At 45.2% G+C, this 16441-nt stretch overlaps 1 protein-coding gene across 12 annotated transcripts in view; it reads left to right on the top strand.

Annotated features, from left to right (window-relative positions):
• The window catches only part of vps8 (VPS8 subunit of CORVET complex), a 957961-nt gene that overhangs the window by 153585 nt on the left and 787935 nt on the right, over window positions 1-16441 (top strand). For all 12 annotated transcript variants that reach the window (XM_085985671.1, XM_085985669.1, XM_085985662.1 and 9 more), the window contains one exon: window positions 9091-9180. In XM_085985671.1, the coding sequence (XP_085841797.1) occupies window positions 9091-9180 (90 nt within the window). The remainder of the gene's footprint in view (window positions 1-9090; window positions 9181-16441) is intronic.

Raw genomic sequence — 16441 nt, forward strand, 5'->3', positions numbered from 1 at the left:
TGTGCTGCCTGCTGTGATCCAGACCAGGAAGGAGCTGAGTTATCTGACTCAGTGGTGGATAGTACAACTGATTTCAGTATCTTTTGGACTAGGGAGGTGAAAAGAATTAGCCTGGTTCTTGCTCTTGATTCCTATCCACAACCCTGAACTGAAAAGTGCTTGCATGTGGATAGGATCGGGTACAAGTGCGAGACCCTCCACCTTGCATAGCCTGCCAAAGCTGATGTGAAAGTGGGCTTTTGGGTGAAGTACCAGAAGGCTTACTAGCTTGAGAAACTCTGTTCTGGCTTCATTGCCTCCAGGAGAGAAGGAAATCACATTTAATTTTGGAAGGGGAAGGAAGAGGCTGAAGAATTTAAGGAAATAGGTGTCTGATGAAACAAAATACTTGCAAGAGAAGGACAGTTGAGTTGAGCACTGTCAAAGGTCAAACATTATTTCACTTTTTAAAATTTAATGGAGTTATTATTCAAATTCAGCAAAGGGGTTTTCTTTCCCCCTTTCTAAATCATTCCACTTACATTCTCATACTAGAGTGCTTTTTAGCACAGCACTGGTGTCTTTTGTTTATTTTCCGAGTTATTACATAAAATTATATAGAATTTACAATACAGAAATAGGCCATTTGATCCAACTGGCCTATGCTGGTGATTATGCTCCAAAAAAGCCTCCTCCCACCTTACTTCACAAGAACATAAGAAATAGGAGCAGGAGTAGGCCATTCAGCCCCTCGAGCCTGCTCTGCCATTCATTAAGATCATGGCTGATCTGATTACTCCGCATTCCCACCTACCCCCGATAACTTTTTAACCCCCTTGCTTACCAAGAATCTATCTACCTCTGCCTTAAAAATATTCAAAGACTCTGCTTCTACTGCCCTGAGGAAGAGAGTTCCAAAGACTCACGACTGAGAAAACGTTTCTCCTCATCGGTCTTAAATGGGCGACCCCTTATTTTTAAAACGGTGACCCCTAGTTCTAGATTCTCCCACAAGAGGAAACATCCTCTCCGCATCCACCCTGTCCAGACCCCTCAGGATCTTGTGTTTCAATCAAGTCACCACTTACTCTTCTAAACTCCAGCGGATACAAGCCTAGCCTGTCCAACTTTTCCTCGTAAGACAACCCACCCATTCCAGCTATTAGTCTAGTAAACCTTCCCTGAACTGCTTTCAGCACATTTACATCCTTCCTTAAATAAGGAGACCAAGACTGTACACAGCACTCCAGATGTGGTCTCACCAATGCCCTGTATAACTGAAGCATAACCTCCCTACTTTTGTATTCAATTCCCCTCAATAAACAACAACATTCTATTAGCTTTCCTAATTACTTGCTGTACCTGCATAGTAACCTTTTGCGATTCATGCATTAGGACACCCAGATCCCTCTGCATCTCAGAGCTCTTCAATCTCTCACCATTTAGATAATATGCTTTTTTATTCTTCCTGCCAAAATGGACAACTTCACATTTTCCCACATTATACTCCATTTGCCAGATCTTTTCCCACTCACTTAACCTATCTATATCCCTTTGTAGCTTCCTTATGTCCTCTTCACAATTTACTTTCCTACCTATCTTTGTGTCAGCAATTTTAGCAACCATACCGTCAGTCCCTTCATCCAAGTCATTTATATAAATTGTAAAAAGTTGAGGCCCCAGCACTGATCCTTGTGGCACACCACTCGTTGCATCTTGCCAATCAGAAAATGACCCATTTATGCCTGCTCTGTTTCCTGTTAGCTAGCCAATCTTCTATCCGTGCCAATATGTTACCCCCTACACCATGAGCTTTTATTTTCCGCAATAACCTTTGACGTCGCACCTTGTCAAATGCCTTCTGGAAATCTAAGTACAGTACATCCACAGCACATGTTACTTCCTCAAAGAACGCCAATAAATTGGTTAAACATGATTTCCCTTCACAAAACCATGTTGACTCTGCCTGATTACTTTGAACTTTTCTAAGTGCCCTGCTATAGCGTCTTTAATAATAGCTTCTAACATCTTCCCTAGGACAGATGTTAAGCTAACTGGCCTGTAGTTTCCTGCTTTCTGACTCTCCTTTTTCCAATCTAATAGAACCTTCCCCGAATCTAGGAAAATTAAAACCAACGCATCAACTATCTCACTAGCCACTTCTTTTAAGACCCTAGGATGAAGTTCATCAGGACCCAGGGACTTGTCAGCCTGCAGCTCCAACAATTTGCTTAGTACCACTTCCCTGGTGATTAGTTCCTCCCTCCCTTCCATTTCCTGATTTACAGCTATTTCTGGGATGTTACTTGTATCCTCTAGAGTGAAGACCGATGCAAAATACCTGTTCAATTAAACTGCCATCTCCTTATTTTCCATTATTAATTCCCCAGACTCACTTTTTCTAGGACCAACGCAGTTTGTTAACTCTTTTAAAAAAATATCTATAGAAACTCTTACTATCTGTTTTTATATTTCTAGCTAGCTTTCTCGCGTACTCTAATTTTTTTCTCATTAATCTTTTAGTCATTCTTTGCTGTTTTTTATATTCTGTCCAATCTTCTGACCTGCCACCCATCTTTGCGCAATTATATGCTTTTTCTTTAAGTTTAATACTATCTTTAACTTTTTTTAGTTAACTACGGATGGTGGGTCCTCCCCTTGGAATTTTTCTCTCTTGTTGGAATGTATATATTCTGTGAATTTTGAAATATCCCCTTAAAATGTCTGCCACTGCAACTCTATTGACCTATCCCTTAACCTAATTTGCTAGTTCACTTTAGCTAGCTCTGCTTTCGTGCCCTCATAATTGCCCTTATTTAAGTTTAAAATACGAGTCTTGGACCCACTCTTCCTTCTCAAACTGAATGTAAAATTCAATCATACTGTATTATGATCGCTGCTACCGAGGGGCGCCTTCACTAGGAGGTAATTAATTAATCCTATCTCGTTGCACAATACCAGGTCTATTATAGCCTGCTCTCTGGTTGGCTCCAGAACGTGCTGTTTTATGAAACTATCCCAAAAACATTCCATGAAATCCTCATCTATGCTACCTTTGCCCATCTGATTTTTCCAGTCTATGAAGATTAAAATCCCCCATGATTATTGCCGTACCCTTCTGACAAGCTCCCATTATTTCTTCCTTTATACTCCATCCTACCATGTGGTTACTGTTAGGGGGCCTGTACACCACTCCCACAAGTGACTTCTTGCCTTTATTATTTCTCATCTCTACCCAAACCGCTTCTACATCCTGGTTTCCTGAACTTAGGTCATCCCTCTCTATTGTGCTAATACCATCATTAATTAACAGCCACCCCTCCACCTTTTCCCACCTTCCTGTCCTTCCTAAACGTCATGTACTTTCAATATTCAGGTCCCAATCTATGAGCCTGCAGCCATGTTTCTGCAATGGCTATCAGCGCAAATAGAAATAAATAAATATGATCTATCAGTTCATCTGTTTTGTTTCGAATGCTACGTGCATTCAGATGCCTTTAGTTTTGTCCTTTTATTTTTGTAACCTCTAGCCTTATTTGTTGATTTACTCATATTTGTAATCACTATCCCTTCCTGTCATGGTCCGTTTATCATTTCCCATATTAATATCTTTCTCTATTGCCTTGTCTCTAATCTTTGAATCACCACATCTTCCAAATTTGATCCTATGCCCCTAATATTTAGTTTAAAGCCCTCTCTACTGCCCTAGTTAAACGACTCGCCAGAACACCAGTCCCAGCACGGTTCAGGTGAAGACAGTCCCAACGATACAGATCCCACTTTCCCCAGTACTGGTGCTAGTGCCCCAGGAATTGAAACCCATTTCTCCCACACCAGTCTTTGAGCCACGCATTCATCTCTAATTTTATTTACCCTATGCCAGTTTGCTCGTGGCTCAGGTAATAATGCAGACATTATTTCCCTTGAGGTTCTGCTTTTTAATTTAGCCCCTAGCTGCTCATAGTCTCAGCAGAACCTCTTTCCACCTATGTCATTGATACCTACATGAACCACGACCACTAGCTCCTCCCCCTCCCACTGCAAGTTCCTCTCCAGCCCAGAGCAGATTTTCCAAACCCTGGCACCGGGCTGGCAACACAGCCGTCTGGACTCTCGCTCTTGGCTGCAGAGAACTGTTTCTATCCCCGACTATGCTGTCCCCAATTACCACTACATTCCTATTAACTCCCCCCGCTTGAATGGCTTCCTGTACCTCGCTGCCATAGTCAGTTTGCTCATCCACCCTGCAGCCACCGCTTTCATCCATATAGGCCGCAAGAACCTCAACCCTGTTGGACAATGGCTAAGGCTCCTCCACCTCCTGGGTCCGCATACCTGCCTCACTTGCAGTCATATCCTCCTGTCCCTGACCACTGACCAAATCAGAAGACCCTATCCTAAGGGGTGTGACTGCCTCCTGGAATAAAGTGTCCAGGTAACTTTCCCCCTCCCTGATGCATCGCAGTGTCCGCAGCTCAGCTTCCAGCTCATCAACTCTGAGCTGAAGCTCCTCAAGCCGCAGACGTGTTCTTCCTGGATCACACTGACGCCCAGGATCTCCCACATACTGCAGTCGCAACACATCACCTGCTCTGCCACCTTTATTGAGTCTTAATTTTTTATTCCTACTACACCTAAAAAGATGTATTACTGCTAGTAAACTAGTACTAATGAAACCTTATAATTACTAATAAATTTCCTGGGCTTTAAAAGATAAGGGAAGTGAGCAAAATACTCACCAACCAATCACTTACCCTTTTCCCTGTGATGTCACCTTTTATTTTTCTCCAAATTCAGTTGTGGGGTGTCACAGAGCTGAACTCCCACTGGTTCTCTGTCCCCTCTTGTGCAGCTTTTTAACTCCTGCTCTCCTGGAAGCTGACAAAGATAGAAAAAGAAAGGAACACCTCCCTCCCCAAGCAAGCTCGCCAAACTCACAGCTTTACACTCTGTTCCAAGCTGCACTCTAGCCTCCCTTATTTATACTGCTGAATTTAAATAAGTGGGCTCTCTGGCAGTTACAGAACCAGATTAGACCAGTTAATTAATTAATTACTCTCACCTGCCCTCCAGCACAGAGCTTGCTTAACCCTGCCCAAGCCTGGAAGAAACTTAAAACTTGAAACAGTAAATTTAAATTTAAGTTAAATGCTAATTGCAAGCACACAAGACTAGGTTTTATAAAAAAAAATTAACCTTTAAGATTCACTCCCTCACTCACCAAACTTGCAGCTTTACACTCTGTTCCGAACTGCACTCCGTGACAAACTGCACTGCCAGTGGTGGAGGGAGTGAATGGATAAGGTAGTAGATGGGGTGCCAATTAAGCGGGCTGCTTTGTCCTGGATGGTGTCGAGCTTTTTGTGTGTTGTTGGAGCTGCACTCGTCCAGGCAAGTGGAGAGTATTCCAGCACACTCCTTACTTGTGCAATGTAGATGGTAGAAAGGCTGTGGGGAGTCAGGAGGTGAGACACTCGCCTCTGACCTGCTCTTGTTGCCACAGTATTTATGTGACTGGTCCAGTTAAGTTTCTGGTCAATGGTGACCCCCAGGATGTTGATGGTGGGGGATTTGGCGATGGCAATGCCATCAAATGTCAAGGGGCTGTGGTTAGACTCTCGCTTGTTGGAGATAGTCATTGCCTGGCACTTCTGTGGTGCCAATGTTACCTGCCACTTATCAACCCAAGCCTTGTTGCATGCGGGCATGGACTGCTTCATTATCTGTGGAGTTGTGAATGGCACTGAACACTGTACAATCATCAGCGCACATCCCCATTTCTGACCTTATCTGGAGGGAAGTTCATTGATGAAGCAGCTGAAGATGGTTGCGCCTAGGACACTGCCCTGAGGAACTCCTGCAGCGATGTCCTAGGGCTGTGATGATTGACCTTCAATCACCACAACCATCTTCCTTTGTGCTAGGTATGACTCCAGCCAGTGGAGCATTTCCCCCACGATTCCCATTGACTTTAGTTTTACTAGGGCTCCTTGATGCCACACTGGGTCATATGCTGCCTTGATGTCAAGGGCAGTCACTCTCACCTCACTTCTGGAATTCAGCTCCTTTGTCCATGTTTGGACCAAGGCTGTAATGAGGTCGGGAGCAGAGTGGTCTTGGTGGAACCCAAACTGGGCATCAGTAAGCAGGTTATTGGTGAGTAAGTGCCACTTGATGGCACTGTCGATGACACTTTCCATTACTTTCCTGATGATTGAGAGTAGACTGATGGGACGGTAATTGGCTGGATTGGATTTGTCCTGCTTTTTGTGGACCGGACATACCTGGGCAGTTTTACACATTGTTGGATAGATGCAACTGTTGTAGCTGTACGGAACAGCTTGGTTAGAGGCGTGGCTAGTTCTGGAGCACAAGTCTCCAGCACAATAGCCAGGATGTTGTCGGGGCCCATAGCCTTTGCCGTATCCAGTGCGCTCAGTCGTTTCTTGATATCAGCTGGAGTGAATCGAATTTGCTGAAGACATGTGATGGTGGGGACCTCAGGAGGAGCCCGATATAGATCATCCGCTCAGCGCTTCTGGCTGAAGATGGTTGCAAACGCTTCAACCTTGTCTTTTGCACTCACGTGCTGGGCTCCACCATCATTGAGGATGGGGATATTTATGGAGCCTCCTCCTCCCGTTAGTTTAATGGTCCACCAACATTCACGACAGGACTGCAGAGCTTTGATCATGATCCGTTGATTGTAGGATCGCTTAGCCCTGTCTAAAGCATGCTGCTTCCGCTTTTTAGCATGCGTGTAGTCCTGTGTTGCAGCTTCCCCAGGTTAGCACCTCATTTTTAGGTACGCCTGGTGCTGCTCCTGGCATGCTCTTCTACACTCCTTATTGAATCAGGATTGGTCCCCTGGTTTGATGGTAATGGTAGAGTGAGGGATATGCCGGGCCATGAGGTTACAGATTGTTGTGGAATACAATTCTGCTGCTGCTGATGGCCCACAGCACCGCATGGATGCCCAGTTTTGAGCTGCTAGATCTGTTCTGTATCTATCCCATTTACCATGGTGGTAGTGCCACACAACACGATGGACGGTGTCCTCTGTGTGAAGACGGGACTTCGTCTCCCCAATGAATGTGCGGTGGTGTGGTCACTGCTACCAATACTGTCATGGACAGATGCATCTGCAACAGGTAGATTGGTGAGGACGAGGTCAAGTAGGTTTTTCCCTCGTATTGGTTCTCTCACCACCTGTCGCAGGCCCAGACTGGCAGCTATGTCCTTCAGGACTCGGCCAGCTTGGTCAGTAGTGGTGCTACTGAGCCACTCTTGGTGATGGACATTGAAGTCCCCCACCCAGAGTACATTCTGTGCCCTTGCTGCTCTCAGTGCTTCTTCCAAGTGGTTTTCAACATGGCGGAGTACTGATTCATCAGCTGAGGGAGGGCGGTAGGTGGTAATCAGCAGGAGGTTTCCTTGCCCATGCTTGACCTGAAGCCATGAGACTTCATGGGGTCCGGAGTCAATGTTGAGGACTCCCAGGGCCACTCCTTCCCGACTGTATACCACTGTGCCGCCACCCCTGTTGGGTCTGTCCTGCTGGTGGGACAAGACATACCCAAGGATGACGATGGAAGAGTCTGGGACATTGACTGAAAGGTATGATTCTGTGAGTATGACTATGTCGGGATGTTTTTTGACTAGTCTGTGGGACAGCTCTCCCAATTTTGGCACAAGTCCCCAGATGTTGGTGAAGAGGACTTTGCAGGGTTGACTGGGCTGGGTGTGCCATTGTCGTGTCCGTAGCCGGTGCTGCTACTTAATGAGACTAAAGGCTGACAAGTCCCCTGGACCTGATGGGTCTTAAAAGAAGTGGCTTTAGAGATGGTTGTAATCTACCAAAATTCCCTGGGTTCGGGAGAGGTCCCAGCAGATTGGAAAAATATGTAGCACCCTTCAATTATCTATATTGAAGTTCATTTGCCAGTTACACACCTATTCTGCAAATTTATTAATGTCTTCCTGTACTTTGTTGCAGTCCTCCTCTGTATTAACTACACCCCCCCAATTTGGTGTCTCTGCAAATTTTGAAATTGTTCTTACGATTCCCGAGTCCAAATTGTTTATGTAAATGGTGAACAACAGTGGTCTTGGTACCGAACCTTGTGGAACACCGCTTTCTACTTTTTGCCAAACTACCTTTCACCCCTACTATCTGGTTTCTATTTTGTAGCCAGCTTGCTATCCATTCTGCTACTTGTCCCCTGACTCCATGTTCAAAACAAAACATAGAATCCCCATCCTATTTATGTAGTGAAATAAAATTTCTAACTCTTATTTGTCCTTTCTCGCTCCAATTGGGTGGTGTCATCAGGCCACAGGGAGTTGCAGCAGATAGAGTCATAGAGTTATACAGCACAGAAAGAGGCCCTTCGGCCCATCGCGTCCGCGCCGGCCATCAAGCCCTATCTAATCTAATCCCATTTTCCAGCATTTGGTCTGTAGCCTTGTATGCTATGGCATTTCAAGTGCTCATCCAAATACTTCTTGAATGTTGAGGGTTCCTGCCTCTACCATCCTTTCAGGCAGTGAGTTCCAGATTCCAACCACCCTCTGGGTGAAAAAGTTTTTTCTCAAATCCCCTCTAAACCTCCTGCCCCTTACCTTGAATCTATACCCCCTTGTTATTGACCCCTCTACTAAGGGGAAAAGTTCCTTTCTATCCACCCTATCTATGCCCCTCATAATTTTGTATACCTCAATCAGGTACCCCCTCAGCCTTCTCTGCTCCAAGGAAAACAACCCCAGCTTGTCCAGTCTTTCTTCATAGCTGAAGCGCTCCAGCCCAGGTAACATCCTGGTAAATCTCCTCTGCACCCTCTCCAAAGCAATCACATCCTTCCTATAGTGTGGCGACCAGAACTGCACACAGTACTCCAGCTGTGGCCTTACCAGCGTTTTGTACAGCTCCATCATAACCTCCCTGCTCTTGCCTTCATTAGCCGAGGCATAGAATATAAGTATCCCATATGCCTTTTTAACTACCTTATCCACCTGTTCTGCTGCCTTCAGGGATCTATGTACATGCACACCAAGATGTTTGTGGGTAGGCAATTGGAATAATGCTGATTTATGTTAAAATCTTTCTTTTAGATGGCAGAAATTCTGCTTCAGTATGCTGACCGAGCTCTGAAGAAGTGTCCTGAACAAGGCAAAATTCAGGTTATGGAACAGCATTTTGAGGCAAGTGAAGATTTCCTGTTTTTTTTAAAAAGGGTAGCAAGTGAAAAGAAAAAGCTTCTGCATTTATTGTACACTAGATAAATGGCAACAGTTAGTATGAGTTTAGAGTCTATGGCTGGTTTACTTTTTCGTGTGCGCAGTGTTATGTCAAGTGCCATAATTCTGTAACTTGCATGTCTAATGGAACAGTGATTGTGCTTTTGCACTTGTTATCAGGGCTGACTGCATTGATGATGTTTGCCTTATGCAGCAGTTCAGTATAGTAGCCATACAGCTGGTGCATTTTTCCCATGTGTACAAGTAATCAACACTTATCCCTGTTACTCACACGGTATCTACTTATGGGTTTTCAGTTTCACAGGATGATTATGAATTTTCTTCTAAAATGTGTCCTTGGTATTAACATTTTGCTGTCTTATTTACTGCCCAAAATGTCATTGATGGCTATTGGCACTGTGGACTCTGGTCCTGCAAGGATGCTGGAGGACATTGGCCCTGCAGCTATGGACATGGGCTGTAGTTGTATGTGGGGCAACTCTTTTTATTACTACAGCTCAATGATGGTTCAGTTGGTAAAGCCAGCATATAACTGAGCCATACAGATCAGAAAGGCCAAGACTTGTTTCCCAGTCTGTACTAATTTACCTGATCTCAGCTGGCAATAAGAGTGCTACAAATCGCCTCAATGCCCAGAAAGGGATGGCAAAATTAGCCTGGTGTCCTCTCTTTGGGTAATTTGTGTGCCAACAGTCTCCGGCTCGGCTGTAATGGCCCTCATGAACCGAGTAGTTTGCTGATGCTCACTCCCTGACACCTACATGAAGAATAGCTTCTTGGGCAAGGTATCGGAGGGTGCCCAGTACCCAGTGAGCCATACCTTATTAGGTGTCCGTGCCTCCAAGAAAGGAGGGTAGTAAGTGGCAATGGGGGACGGGGGTCGGGGGGAGGACACAAACTTTGTTACTACTATGGGGATGTGACATTTGGGTCCTATTGTGATAGTGCTTGTGATCTGGTTTTTAAGCATCATCATGGAATATTGTGAGTATATCTGGTGATGCAAGGCTGAATTGTGAGCACCTGAGCTCCTAGAACCATATCTCCATCAATGTTTTTATGACTATTGATTTTTAAATTCTGAAATAATATTGATATTTACATGTTAATGATGTTCACCATGTGGAATATATTTTGGACAGAGTAATGAAGGCAAAAACCCTGGAATCAGGGCAGGTATTCAAGTTGTTAAAAGGAAAGGATATATTGAACCACAGTAATGTGTTTCAGTTTGCCCCAAGCGCTAGAACTAAGACATACAAGCTCAAACTTAGAGTAGGGAAGGTGCACAGACAGTTTAGACTTAACTCCTTTATGCAGAGGGAAAAAGTGGAATGGACTGCCCAAGGACGCAGTGGAGGCGGTAAATGTGCAAACATTTAAGGGAAAATTGGATAGATATTTCAGGTGGTGTGTGATTAAAAGGTATTTGTTTTTGGGCCCACCAGATGATCTTCAGTCTTTTCTGAGCCTGTATTTTCTTATAGACATGACAATGAACAAGAGATAATTCACATGCTAAATGACAACTACTTGGGGTTCTTTTTAAACAGGGAGGGCACTAACAGTATACTATGCACTCTGGAACTTTGATATCAATGAAGCAAAGATCAATAATCTCTTGTATTGGATGAAGTGTATCTCTAGGTACTTAGAAACACAGGGAGGAGATATGGGAAGCACTGACAGTCAATTTGAGGGTCAACTGAACACTCAGGAGGTTCTGCAAGATGGGAAACCGGCAAATATAGGCTCCGATAACAACAGGGCATAATTTCAGAATAAGGGGAAACCCTTTTAAATCGGAAATGAGGAGGAATTTCTTCTCTGAAGGTCGTGAATCTTTGGAATGCTCTTTCCCAGAGAGCTATGGAGGCGGAGTCATTGAATATATTTAAGGTGGAGATAGACAGATTTTTGAACGATAAGGTAGCCTAGGGTTATGGGGAGCGGGCGGGGAAGTGGAGTTGAGGCCAAGATCAGATCAGCCATGATCTTAGTGAATGGCGGAGCAGGCTCGAGGAGCCAAATGACCTACTCCTGCTCCTACGTCTTATGTTTTGGGAGGGGTGGGGGGGAGGAGTTTTGGTCGGAGTCCGGGATTTCCCGCATGCTGTGGAGTTTTAACTCCGCAGCACACGTCTTTGTTTTTTCAACAGGTTCCCCGCCTGGAAGCCAGCCTGATTGACAGGCTTGGCTCCCTGTCGGGTGGGGACTACTCCGGAGGAAGCCGCAGCCCAGCAACAGGTATGGAACCTGCTTTTGCATTATTGGGGGGTGCGGTGGGAGGTCCAATCACGGGGGTGGGGTGGGGGGGGGTGGTGGTCGGATTCCCGATCCGGGGTTGGGGGGGGGCGGGGTGGGGGGCGGATTCCCAATCCGGGGTTGGGGGTGGGAGGGGTCGGATTCCCGATCCGGGGTTGGGGGGGCGGTCGGATCCCCGATCCGGGGTGAGTGGGGTCCGATGGCAGGGAAGAAGTAGCTTGGTGGGCTGGGAGGAAGCAACCCTGCTTTTAGAACATAAGAACATAAGAAGTAAGAGCAGGAGTAGGCCATATGGCTCCTCGAGCCTGCTCCGTCATTCAATAAGATCATGGCTGATCATCGATCTCAACTCCACTTTCCCGCCCGATCTCCGTATCCCTGGATTCCCCGAGAGTCCAAAAATCTATCTATCTCAGTCTTGAATATACCCAAAGACTCAGCATTCACAGCCCACTGGGGCAGATAATTCCAAAGATTCACAACCCTCTGAGTGAAGAAATTCTTTCTCATCTCAGTCTTAAATGGCCTACCACTTATCCTGAGACTATGCCCCCTAGTTCTAAACACTCCAGCCAGGGGAAACAACCTCGCAGCATCTACCCTGTCAATCCCCTTCAGAATCTTGTATGTTTCAATGAGATCACCTCTCATTCTTCTAAACTCCAGAGTATAGGCCCATTTCACACAATCTCTCCTCATAGGACAGCCCTCTCATCCCAGGAATCAATCTAGTGAACCTTCATTGCACCGCCTCCAAGACAAGTATATCCTTCCTTAGAGACCAAAACTGTGCATAGTACTCCAGGTGTGGTCTCACCAAGGCCCTGTACAATTGTAGCAAGACTTCCTTACTCTTATACTCCAACCCCCTTGCAATAAAGGCCAACATGCCATTTGCCTTCCTTATTGCTTGCTGTACCTGCATGCTAGCTTTCTGTGTTTCTTGCACGAGGGCACCCAAATCTCTCTGAACACCAACATTTGAAAGTTTCTTACCATTTAAAAAATATTCTGTTTTTCTAATCTTCCTATCAAACTGAATAACCTCACATTTCACTACATTATACTCCATCTGCCACCTTACTGCCCACTCACTTAGTCTATCTATATCCCTTTGCAGAATCTTTGGGTTGGATTTTGCCAGCCCTGGGGAGGCGGGTTTGGAGGCGGGACTGCTGGGAAAATGGCAGAATTTGGGGGCGGGTGCCCAACCCGCCTCCATGCCATCTTGCCAGGAGGCGGGTAGCTGACCCGCGCCGGGTCACGCCTCCGCGAGGCGGGAAGGGGATTAATGCCAATTAACTGCCTGTTAACAGGTAGTTAACAGGCAGTTTTTTGGCTAATCCCTATTTTGAGCCCTGAAGTGTGGGCTTCCCGACGGCTGTGAACCTCGCCAGGATCAGCGAGGCGGGCCGTCGGTCTGCGGGGGTCGGAGGGGCCGAGATGTCCAGCGTGCAGGTGAGTAATGGGTGCATGTGTGCAGAGGTAAGTGTGTGAGGTGTGTGTAAAGTGTTTTAATAAGTTTTACTTAGTTTTACTTACCTTTACTTCTTCCTGCAGGCTTCCTCCCTTCAGGTCTCTGGAGTCCCTCAGCTCACTGGCACAGAAAGCAGAATGGCCGCTGAACTGTCAAAAGCTGCAGCCTTCTGCTTTCTGGTCAGGAAGGCTTTCTAATTGAGTCTTGAGTAAAGACACAACTTGGAAGACAGATTGTCAGTGTTTGACAGCTTCACAGAGCTGTCAAACGATAACATTTCATCTGTCAAAAGCTCTTGACAGATGAAACGGCACTCGCTGACGTCACCTGTAACTGGCTTTCCCTTAATTGGCCTGCTAAGCCTGCCCAGTGGGCTTAACAAGGTCAATCAAGGGAAAATAGCGTGGGTTAGCCACAAGTCGATGGAGGCGGGACTAAAACCCAACAAATGGGAGTCCCGCCTCCAAAAGCTCCCCATTGACAAAATCCAGCCCTTTGTGTTCTCCTCACAGCTTACTGTCCCACCTAGCTTTGCACCATCAGCAAACTTGGATACATTACACTCGGTCCCTTCATCTAGGTCATTAATATAGATTGTAAATAGCTGAGGCCCCAACACTGATCCTTGCAGCACCCCACTAGTTACAGCCTGCCAACCTGAAAAAGATCTGTTTATCCCTACTCTGTTTTCTATCCGTTAACCAATCCTATATCCATGCTATTATATTACCCCCAACCCCATGAGCCCTTATCTTGTGTAATAATCTTTTATGTGGCACCTTATCGAATGCCTTTTGGAAATCCAAATATACTACATCCACTGGTTCCCCTTTATCTACCCTGCTAGTTACATCCTCAAAAAACTCTAATAAATTTGTCAAACATGATTTCCCTTTCATAAAACCATGTTGACTCTGTCTACTCATGTTATGATTCTCTAAGTGACTTGATACCACTTCCTTAACAATGGATTCCAGCATTTTCCCAATGACTGATGTCAGGCTGACTGGCCTGTAGTTCCCTGTTTTTTTCTCTCTTGAATAGCTGTATTACATTTGCAACCTTCAAATCCGTTGGGACCATTTCAGAATCTAGGGAATTTTGGAAGATCAAAACCAATGCATCCACTATCTTTTCAGCCACCTCTTTTAGAACCCTAGGATGTAGGCCATCAGGTCTAAGGATTTTGTCGGCTTTTAGTCCCATTACAGTCTGCTTTTATATTTCTTGCTAGTTTTTTCTCACATTCTATCTTTTCCTTTTTTATTAATTTTTTGGCCAACCTTTGCTGGTTTCTGAAACTCTCCCAACCTTCAGGCTTACTATTATTCTTTGCAACATTATAAGCTTCTTCTTTCAATCTAATGCTATCCTTAACTTCTTTTGTTAGCCAAGGCTGGATCACTTTTCCCGTGGAATTTTTGTTTCTCAATGGAATGTATTTTTGTTGAGAATTATGAAATATTTCTTTAAATGCTAGCCACTGTTTATCTACTGCCATACCTTTTAATCTATTTCTCCAATCTACCTTAGCCCACTCGCCCCTCAAACCTATGTAATTGGCTTTATTTAAGTTTAAGACTAGTTTCGAACTTAGACAAGTCAATCTCAAAATTAATGTAAATTTCTATCATATTATGATCACTCTGCCCCAGTGGATGCTTTACTATGAGAGTGCTATTTAACCCTGTCTCAGTACACAATACAAGATCTAAAATAGCCTGTTCCCTGGTTGGTTACATGACGTATTGTTCTAAGAAACTGTCCCGAATGCATTCCATGAACTCGTTCTCCAGACTACCTTTGCCAATTTGATTTGCCAGTCTATATGAAGATTAAAGTCCCCCAATTGCATTTCCTTTGTTGCAAGCTCCTACTATTTCTTGATTAATATTCTGTCCAACGGTATAGCTACTGATAGGGGACCTATATACTACTCCTACCAGTGTTTTCTGCCCCTTGTTATTCCTTATCTCCACCCCTACTGATTCTACTTCCTTATCTTCCGAGCCAAGATCCTTTCTCGCTACTGTCCTTAAGTCATCCTTTATTATCAGGGCTACTCCCCCTCCTTTTCCATTCTGCCTGTCTTTTTGAAACGTCAGGTACCCTGGAACATTTAGTTCCCAACCTTGGCCACCTTGCAACCATGTCTCTGTAATGGCTATTAGATCAAACCCATTTATCTCTTTATTTGTGCCACTAGTTCGTCTATCTTGTTACGAATGCTTCGTGCATTCAGATAAAGAGCCTTTAATTTAATTTTTTTACCATTATTCCCTGCTTTGACCTTATTCTCTGCTGCACTGCTACCATTAAACTCTCTGTCCCTTCCTGTCACACTCTGCTTTTTTTTACCCAAATCGCTACACTGCTCTATTGCCTTGACCTTTCTCTTTAAATTTCTATATTACCCCTCACCTGACCCCCCCCGCACTTTTAGTTTAAAGCCCTATCTACAGCCCTAGTTATTCAATTTGCCAGGATGCTGGGCCCATCCCGACAGAACAGCTGCCTCTTTCCCCAGTACTGGTGCCAGTGCCCCATGAACTAAAATCCCTTTTTTCCACACCACTCTTTGAGCCACACATTTAACTCCCTGATCTGCTTGACCCTATGCCAATTTGTGCGTGGCTCAGGTAGTAATCCAGGGATTATTACCCTTGTAGTTCTGCTTATTAATTTAGACCCGAGCTCCTCAAACTCCCTCAGCAGAACCTCATTCTTAGTTCTACCTACGTCGTTGGTTCCACGACAACTGGATCCTCCCCTTCCCACTCCAAGTTCTTCTCCAGCCGCCAGGAGATATCCTTAACCCTGGCACCGGGCAGGCAACACAGCCTTCGGGACTCTCTTTCGCGGCTGCAGAGAACAGTATCTATCCCCCTGACTATACTGTCCCCTACTACTACCACATTCCTTCCTTCTCCCCCCCCCCCCACTTGAATGGCCCTCTGTACCACAGTGCCGTGGTCAGTTTGTCCATCTCCCTGTAGTCCTTTTCCTCATCCATACAGGTAGAAAGTGCCTCGTACCTGTTGGACAAGGCCCAGGGCTGAGGCTGCTCCATCACTACATCCTGGGTTGCCATACCTTCCTGGCTCACGAGCAGTGCTGTAAAGGCACTTGCCTTTTCCCTGAAGTTGTCCATGCCTCCCTTGAGCTGCAGGGTTTCCCAGTATCCCAGCTGGCTAGGGTTAAATCTGTAAGACAGGTTAAATGTGAGGCTCCTAGTCTCTCAATATTTAAATGACCAAGCCGCCTCCTGGAAGTGGGTTGGCTCTCCGCCCACTGTCCTGCCTCCATTAAACCCAGAAGTGGGAGGGTTAGGGTCAGATTTGAGATTTAAAATAATTTTACATCTGACCGGACCCCAACCCACTTGTTTTTGGGGATCTATATGCAAGAGGGGCAACAGAGCCATAACTAGCCCAGCCTCGATAATAGGAAAACTAATGGAAT

This window comes from Somniosus microcephalus, chromosome 4, assembly GCF_052327205.1.
Source record: "Somniosus microcephalus isolate GS21.2 chromosome 4, FLI_Smic_1.0, whole genome shotgun sequence".
In the NCBI taxonomy this organism is placed as follows: Eukaryota; Metazoa; Chordata; class Chondrichthyes; order Squaliformes; family Somniosidae; genus Somniosus; species Somniosus microcephalus.